The 9,874-nt window shown below is 43.7% G+C and overlaps 1 protein-coding gene across 2 annotated transcripts in view; it reads left to right on the plus strand.

Moving 5' to 3' along the window:
• MEGF6 (multiple EGF like domains 6) overlaps nt 1-9,874 on the plus strand; it is a 447,412-nt gene that overhangs the window by 269,125 nt on the left and 168,413 nt on the right. For both annotated transcript variants that reach the window (XM_056544570.1, XM_056544571.1), the window contains exon 5: nt 3,623-3,745. In XM_056544570.1, coding sequence (XP_056400545.1) covers nt 3,623-3,745 — 123 coding nt within the window. The remainder of the gene's footprint in view (nt 1-3,622; nt 3,746-9,874) is intronic.

Here is a 9,874-nt window from a genome sequence, read left to right on the forward strand (position 1 = left end):
TAGTAGTTATAATCTTGTATATAGGAGCAGTATTATAGTAGTTATATTCTTGTATATAGGAGCAGTATTATAGTAGTTATATTCTTGTATATAGGAGCAGTATTATAGTAGTTATATTCTTGTATATAGGAGGCAGTATTATAGTAATTATATTCTTGTATATAGGAGCAGTGTTATAATAGTTATATTCTTGTATATAGGAGCAGTGTTATAGTAGTTATATTCTTGTATATAGGAGCAGTATTATAGTAGTTATAATCTTGTATATAGGAGCAGTATTATAGTAGTTATATTCTTGTATATAGGAGGCAGTATTATAGTAATTATATTCTTGTATATAGGAGCAGTATAATAGTAGTTATATTCTTGTATATAGGAGGCAGTATTATAGTAGTTATATTCTTGTATATAGGAGCAGTATTATAGTAGTTATATTCTTGTATATAGGAGCAGTATTATAGTAGTTATATTCTTGCACATAGGGGGCAGTATTATAGTAGTTATATTCTTGTATATAGGAGCAGTATTATAGTAGTTATAATCTTGTATATAGGAGCAGTATTATAGTAGTTATATTCTTGTATATAGGAGCAGTATTATAGTAGTTATATTCTTGTATATAGGAGCAGTATTATAGTAGTTATATTCTTGTATATAGGAGGCAGTATTATAGTAATTATATTCTTGTATATAGGAGCAGTGTTATAATAGTTATATTCTTGTATATAGGAGCAGTGTTATAGTAGTTATATTCTTGTATATAGGAGCAGTATTATAGTAGTTATAATCTTGTATATAGGAGCAGTATTATAGTAGTTATATTCTTGTATATAGGAGGCAGTATTATAGTAATTATATTCTTGTATATAGGAGCAGTATAATAGTAGTTATATTCTTGTATATAGGAGGCAGTATTATAGTAGTTATATTCTTGTATATAGGAGCAGTATTATAGTAGTTATATTCTTGTATATAGGAGCAGTATTATAGTAGTTATATTCTTGTATATAGGGGACAGTATTATAGTAGTTATATTCTTGTATATAGGAGCAGTATTATAGTAGTTATATTCTTGTATATAGGAGCAGTATTATAGTAGTTATATTCTTGTATATAGGAGCAGTATTATAGTAGTTATATTCTTGTATATATGAACAGTATTATAGTAGTTATATTCTTGTATATAGGAGCAGTATTATAGTGGTTATATTCTTGTATATAGGAGGCAGTATTATAGTAGTTATATTCTTGTATATAGGAGCAGTATTATAGTAGTTATATTCTTGTACATAGGGGGCAGTATTATAGTAGTTATATTCTTGTATATAGGAGCAGTATTATAGTAGTCATATTCTTGTATATAGGAGGCAGTATTATAGTAGTTATATTCTTGTATATAGGAGCAGTGTTATAGTAGTTATATTCTTGTATATAGGGGCAGTATTATAGTAGTTATATTCTTGTATATAGGAGCAGTATTATAGTGGTTATATTCTTGTATATAAGAGCAGTATTATAGTAGTTATATTCTTGTATATAGGGGCAGTATTATAGTAGTTATATTCTTGTATATAGGAGCAGTATTATAGTAGTTATATTCTTGTATATAGGACGCAGTATTATAGTAGTTATATTCTTGTATATAGGAGCAGTATTATAGTAGTTATATTCTTGTACATAGGGGGCAGTATTGTAGTAGTTTTGGTCTTGTGATTTGGTTACTTTCCTGTACTTCAGAGGGTCCCAGCATACATGCGGCGCTGAACACCTGTGACATGTTATAAAGCCTTGTGAGCACAACAATGTGTCCGCGGAGGCGCGTTGATCGGTGGCTCGGTTCAAGCACATGATGTCATCTTCTATATCTGGAGTCACCTTATTTCCGTTGTTCCGACCGAGAAGGCAGATGATTAAAGCTTTTAGATGGCCAGATGTTCCGAATAGAAATATTTTAAAGAATTTCACCTCTAACAGCTGTTTCACGTGAAAACTCATCTGTTTCCCTTGTCCATATCCCACGTCCTATTTATCACTCGGACTTTGTAAGGTCTGAGGAGAATTGTGCACTGGACATGGGAGTCATCTTGTGCCAAACATCTTCTATCCTTGAGACAATAGCTTTAGGGTTTGAAGGGTTCTTCCAAAAGATCCCATAGACCTGCAGCTGTGGATGATACATTTATGTTCCATTTGGTGTCCAGACTATTCCTTGTCATGTGGTCAAATCTCTCCTAAGGGAACCCATAGCCCTGTCTGTCATGATCTTCTAGGTCCTAGGTGTCCAACCTGTTGCCCTCCAGCGGTTGCAAAAGTACAACTCCCATCATGCCCAGACAGCCAACGGGAATTGTAGTTTTGCAACAGTTGAAGGGCCACAGGTTGCTCACAGAGGACCTAGAAGATCATGACTGACAGGGCTATGGATTGAACACCGAGGTTCTAGGTTCATCTAGAACATAAAAGGTCATTGTGATGACAGAGTTATGCATTGGACACCTAGGTTCATCTAGGACCTAGAAGATCATGATAGACACAGCTATGGGTTTGACACCCAGGTTCTAGGTTTACCTAGGACCTAAAAGATAGTAATGGACAGAGCGAAGGGCTGGACACATAGGTTCTAGGTTCATCTAGGGCCTTGAAGATAATGACATTCAGAGCTATGGGTTGGACTCCAACTAGGTACACCTAAGACCTAGAAGACCATGACGGGCACAGCTATGGGTTGGACACCTAGGTTCTAGGTTCACCTAGGACCTAGAAGATCATGATAGACATGGCTATGGGTTGGACACCCAGGTTCTAGGTTCACCTAGGAGCTAAAAGATTGTGATGGACAGAGCTAAGGATTGGACACCTAGGTTCTAGGTTCACCTAGGACCTAGAAGATAATGACAGACAGAGCTATGGGTTAGACACCTAGGACACATGAGACCTAGAAGACCATGACAGGCAGAGCTATGGGTTGGACACGTAGGTTCTAGGTTCACCTAGGACCTAAATGATTGTGATGGTCAGAGCTAAGAGTTGGACACCTAGGTTCTAAGTTTACCCAGGACCTAGAAGATAATGACATTCAAAGCTGTGGGTTGGACTCCAAGGTTCTAGGTTCACCTAGGACCTAGAAGACCATAATGTACAAAGCTATGGGTTGGACACCTAGGTTCTAGGTTCACTTTGGAACCCTAGAACATGGTAGATCATGACAGACAGAGCTATGGGTTGGACACCGAGGACCTAGAAGACCATAACAGACATAGTTGTGGGTTGGACACTTAGGTTCACTTAGGACATCTAAGACCAAGAAGATTATGATGGACAGAAGTTTATGTTGGACACCTGGGTTCTAGGTTCATGAAAAGAATATCAAATCTACAGAGATGACTGATGTGCAGGATAATTCAGATCTATGTCAGTCATTCCTGGTCATCCCGGATAACTCCTAGAGGTCTCCAGATCAGACATCTACCCACAGGTCCCCATAATGGAAACTTCTCTGTTTATGTTTTATTAGCAAGTATTCTGCTAAAGCCCCCCACCCCCATCCCCCCCCCCCCCCCTGCCAAAAAAAAAATAAGAATAAATAGATAAATAAATAAAATTCAGCTTTTTTATGTTCCAGATGTCAACGAATGTGAAAACAGTAACGGCGGATGTCAAGTGCAATGCTGTAATACCATCGGGAGCTTCTACTGCAAGTGTCCTGAGGGGCAAAGCCTGAAGGAAGACGGAAAAACCTGTCAAGGTAATACAGCGCCACACCTGTCTACAGGCCAAGTGTGGTATTGCAGCTCAGTATCATTGACGTCAATGAAGCCGAGGTGCAATACCAGACCAAGCTTGTAGATATGGGAGGAGCATGTTCTCTAATCCTTTACAACTAGACCAATGTTTCCCAACCAGGGCGCCACCAGCTGCTGCAAAACTACAACTCCCAGCATGCCCGGACAGCCAACGGCTGTCCGGGCATGCTGGGAGTTGTAGTTTTGCAACAGCTTGAGGCCCCCTCGTTGGGAAACACTGATGTAGTCTATATAAATGCCCCCTTTGGACACATAATCCTTTATCTAGGGCACAGTGATTTTCACAATGCGACATGTTCTGTCATCTGCATCGCAACTCATGTAAGTGATATATTCAGAATATTGGGCAGACTAGATGGTGCCAAATGGTTCTGCCGACACATTCTTTGTTTCTAAGCAGTATTAGGAAATCCTTTCAGTGTTGGACTTGCACTCACAAATTTGTGCCTGCCACATCAGCCAAAACAGGTAAGCACAAGGCATACACAAGAACCTTCACAATATTCTCTATTAATAGCCCTGGTGGGTGGGGGGGGGGGGGGGGTGTGGTTGGTCTGTTGAGATGTGATGCCATCCCCCTCTAAATCTCTGTCATCGTACTCTTTGCTTATAAAAATAGTTTAGTTTTTTTTTTCCCGTATAACAATTACTGTCACATTGCGCGGTGTACGCGCTCTCCGTGATATCTGTGTGACTGATCCCGTCACTGAGACAATACGGAGGGGGGCAGAGGTCGCACGCGAGGTTCGTGGCTCCGCGTCTCCCCATACGACGCAGACCGTGACGCCAAAAGCCCAATGTAAATAGTCGGTTTTGGGCACTTTCTGGCGAGCGCATTCCCTTCCATTGTGTCTCCGGATGAACATGTTGGAACAGTCGGCCCGGCTCTCGTTGCCCCCATTCCTGTCATTTTATGCAGCTTAAAGCCAAGCGAGGAATCCGCATTCTTAGCATGACTCGGGATTCTTTTCTGCTGGAGCGCAGACGCTGGGCCCATTTGTCGCGCGTTTACGAGGAGATGCGCGGGACGTGGAGGAAGATATCACGGCTCCCTAAATCTGTCACCAAAGGTCTTAAAGGGGTAAAACATAGTTTTTTTTTTTTCAATCAACTGGTGCCAGAAAGTTAAACAGATTTGTAAATTACTTCTATTCAAAAATCTTAATCCTTCCAGTACTTATCAGCTGCTGTGTGTTCTTTTCTTTTTGAATTTCCTTTCTGTCTGACCACAGGGCTCTCTGCTGACACCTCTGTCCATATTAGGAACTGTCCAGAGTATAAGCAAATCCCCATAAGAAACCTATCCTGACATGGACAGTTCCTAAAATGGACAGAGGTGTCAGCAGAGAGCACTGTGGTGAGACAGAAAGGAAATTTAAAAAGAAAAGAACTTCCTGTGGAGCATACAGCAGCTGATAAGTACTGGAAGGATTAAGATTTTTAAATAGAAGTCATTTATAAATCTGTTTAACTTTATGGCACCAGTTCATTAAAAAAAAATATATATATATATATATATATATATATATATATATATTTTTTTTTTATTTATTTATTTTTTTATTTTTTTTATCAACTGGTGCCATAAAGTTAAACAGATTTATAAATTACTTCTATTTAAAAATCTTAATCCTTCCAGTACTTATCAGCTGCTGTATGCTCCACAGGAAGTTATTTTCTTTTTAAATTCCCTCTCTGTCTCACCACAGTGCTCTCTGCTGACACCTTTGTCCATTTTAGGAACTGTCCATGTCAGGATAGGTTTCTTATGGGGATTTGCTTCTACTCTGAACAGTTCCTAAAATGGACAGAGGTGTCAGCAGAGAGCACTGTGGTCAGACAGAAAGGAAATTCAAAAAGAAAAGAACATACAGAAGCTGATAAGTACTGGAAAGATTAAGATTTTTAAATAGAAGTAATTTATAAATCTGTTTAACTTTATGGCACCAGTTGATAAAAAAAAAAAAATATATATATATATATATATATATATATATATATGTTTTCCAGTGGAGTACCCCTTTAATTGCCTGAGTTCATGGGGAACATTGCGTGTTATCATATATAGCAGTGTTTCCCAACCAGCGTGTCTCCAGCTGTTACAAAACTACAACTCCCAGCAGTCACATCGTTTTTCGCAGTCTGAACAAGCCCTAATGCTTCTCAGAGCTGAGACTATGCTACCATTGTATCCAGTCCAAAGAGTCCTCCGAACCATGTTCCCCAACCAGTGTGCCTCCAGCTGTGGCAAAACTACAACTCCCAGTGGGCTACATGGACCTCAACAAGCCTTGCTTCTAAAGTATTGGACCCCTGCATTACCACCAGCATTGCAACACATAGGGTTACGGTTGGATCAGGGTCAGGTTTAGGGTAAGGGTTAGGGTAGTTGTCCCACTGTAGGGTAAGAGCATTATAAAACAGATGTGTACACAACAGAGCAGTGTTTTTCAACTGGGGTGCCTCCAGCTGTTGCAAAACTACAACTGTCAGCATGCCCGGACAGCCAAAGGCTGTCCGGGCATACTGAGAGTTGTAGTTTTGCAACAGCTGGAGGCACACTGGTTGATAAACACTGTGGCAGACCAATGATACAGTCCAGTATTGATATACACGCACTCAAATGTTGATGTAGCAGAGCCAAGTGTGTTTTTGTGATGCTATAAAGCGATATCATGGTACACTGGTGTTTACCAACCAGAGTTGCCTCCAGCCGTGGCAAAACTACAACTCCCAGCATGCTGGGAGTTATAGTTTTGTAACAGCTGGAGGCACCCTGGTTGGGAAACACTGATGTATAGATTTATAGTTCTTGCATCTGAAATTGAAAATGAAGCAACTTTACAAATAGGGTTTATTGGGGGGAAAATACACCTTACCTACCTGTGTGTAACAGTCTACAAGTCTGGAGGACTCTACATCTCCATTGATTTCAATGAACCACCATGTAATTCTTCATTCCCCCTCTGGTGGCGCTGCAGGGAAAGTCATCACCCAGAGATTACAGCCAATCGCTGGGGTTTGCAGCAGCTTGACTAGTGGTTTCTTATCTGGACCTACAGCAGTGGCAAAACTACAACTCCTGTCCTCATTTCTAATCCTAATATCCTGACCTCATATCCCGTCCTCATATCCCGTCCTCATATCCCGTCCTCATATCCCGTCCTCATATCCCGACCTCATATCCCGACCTCATATCCCGTCCTCATATCCCGTCCTCATATCCCGTCCTCATATCCCGACCTCATATCCCGACCTCATATCCCGACCTCATATCCCGACCTCATATCCCGTCCTCATATCCCGTCCTCATATCCCGTCCTCATATCCCGTCCTCATATCCCGTCCTCATATCCCGTCCTCATATCCCGTCCTCATATCCCGTCCTCATATCCCAACCTCATATCCCGTCCTCATATCCCGTCCTCATATCTCGTCCTCATATCGCGGCCTCATATCCAGTCCTCATATCCCGGCCTCATATCCAGTCCTCATATCCCGTCCTCATATCCCGTCCTCATATCCCGTCCTCATATCCCGTCCTCATATCCCGTCCTCATATCCCGTCCTCATATCTTGTCCTCATATCCCGTCCTCATATTCCGTCCTCATATCCCAACCTCATATCCCGTCCTCATATCTCGTCCTCATATCGCGGCCTCATATCCAGTCCTCATATCCCGGCCTCATATCCAGTCCTCATATCCCGTCCTCATATCCTGTCCTCATATCCCGTCCTCATATCCCGTCCTCATATCCCGTCCTCACATCCCGTCCTCATATCCCGTCCTCATATCCCGTCCTCATATCCCAACCTCATATCCCGTCCTCATATCTCGTCCTCATATCGCGGCCTCATATCCAGTCTTCATATCCCGGCCTCATATCCAGTCCTCATATCCCGTCCTCATATCCTGTCCTCATATCCCGTCCTCATATCCCGTCCTCATATCCCGTCCTCATATCCCGTCCTCATATCCCGTCCTCATATCTCGTCCTCATATCCCGTCCTCATATCCCGTCCTCATATCCCAACCTCATATCCCGTCCTCATATCTCGTCCTCATATCGCGGCCTCATATCCAGTCCTCATATCCCGGCCTCATATCCAGTCCTCATATCCCGTCCTCATATCCCGTCCTCATATCCCGTCCTCATATCTCGTCCTCATATCGCGGCCTCATATCCAGTCCTCATATCCCGGCCTCATATCCAGTCCTCATATCCCGTCCTCATATCCTGTCCTCATATCCCGTCCTCATATCCCGTCCTCATATCCCGTCCTCATATCCCGTCCTCATATCTCGTCCTCATATCCCGTCCTCATATCCCGTCCTCATATCCCAACCTCATATCCCGTCCTCATATCTCGTCCTCATATCGCGGCCTCATATCCAGTCCTCATATCCCGTCCTCATATCCCGTCCTCATATCCCGTCCTCATATCCCGTCCTCATATCCCGTCCTCATATCCCGTCCTCATATCCCAACCTCATATCCCGTCCTCATATCTTGTCCTCATATCTCGTCCTCATATCCCGATCTCATATCCCGACCTCATATCCAGTCCTCATATCCTGTCCTTTTATTCTGACTTCATATTCCATCCTCATATGTCGTCCTCATATCCCGTCTTCATATCTCCTCCTCATATCCTGTCCTCATATCTGCTCCTCATATCCCGTCCTCATATCTCCTCCTCATATCCCGTCCTCATATCCCGTCCTCATATCCCATCCCCTGCACCAACTATTCTCTGTAACTGCCTGCCGGACAGTCAGCAGGATGTTTAAAAGTCCCGGGCAATCTCTGGAGCCCAAGAGTAATGTGCCTCGTTGCCTCCCCGGGGAGAGAAGGGGCAGCGGCACCCATTGCCGGCACCGCTGCCCCGTTGCCTCCCCCCATTCTCCGGTGGCATAATTACCTGTTGCCAGGGTCGGGTCCGCGCTGCTGCAGGCCTCCGGCGTGCGTCCCCTGCGTCGTTGCTATGCACGGCGCGGCGCACTGACGTCAGTGCGCCGCGCCGTGCCGTGCATAGCAACGACTCAGGGGACGCACACCGGAGGCCTGAAGCAGCGCGGACCCGACCCTGGCAACAGGTAATTATGCCACCGGGGATGGGGGGAGGCAACAGGGCAGCGGCGCCGGCAATGGGTGCCGCTGCCCCTTCTCTCCCCCTGGCTGTCGGCGCCGCTTCTCTCCCCCTGGCTATCGGCGCCAGCAATGGGGTGCCGGCACCGATAGTCAGGGGGACAGAACGGGCAGCGGCGCCGACAGCCAGGGGGAGAGAAGGGCCGGCAGCAGGGCTCTAGACCCCAGGAAAGGCAGGGGGAGAGAAGCGGGCAGCGACGGCCTCTCTCCCCCTGCCTTTCCTGGGGATGTATCGGGGTATACACGCGCACACACGCACCCTCATTTTACCATGGATATTTGGGTAAAAAACTTTTTTTACACAAAATATCCTTGATAAAATGAGGGTGCGTGTTATAGGCCGGTGCATGGTATACCCCGATAAATACGGTATATATATATATATATATATATATATATAGATAGATAGATAGATAGATAGATAGATATACAGCAACAGAAGAATGCAGCAGCACACTGCCAGCACAAAGATATAGGTGCAACATGAATATGCAGTTAAAACATGGAGAGCTATACAGCTATGGTGTAAAAGATGCAAATGTGAAACTATGAGATAGTGAGGCACTTAGCTCGCAAATTTGTCTCCGCCGGCGGTCAAATAGCTTGGACCGTCCCACCGCGATAAGGTGGCCTCCTTGGGAAGGACCCTACACTGTGAATATGCCTCTGTGTGAACAGTTCAGTAAGCATGGCAGGATCTGGAACATCCAAGACACCTTATATACACACCTGATAGAGGTGGGTGGGGTGCAAGGCCAACATGGAGGTAGCCCCTCCCCCGTATGTGCAATACAGACAAAGAATAAGTCAGCCAGCACTTTAGTTGATACCAAACTATTATATGGACCTGGCCTACAGGTGCACGCTACTAGGCTAAATATACAGCAACAGAAGCTCTCCATGTTTTAACTGCATATTCA

The sequence above is a fragment of the Hyla sarda genome, chromosome 10, assembly GCF_029499605.1.
Source record: "Hyla sarda isolate aHylSar1 chromosome 10, aHylSar1.hap1, whole genome shotgun sequence".
Taxonomy (NCBI): domain Eukaryota; kingdom Metazoa; phylum Chordata; class Amphibia; order Anura; family Hylidae; genus Hyla; species Hyla sarda.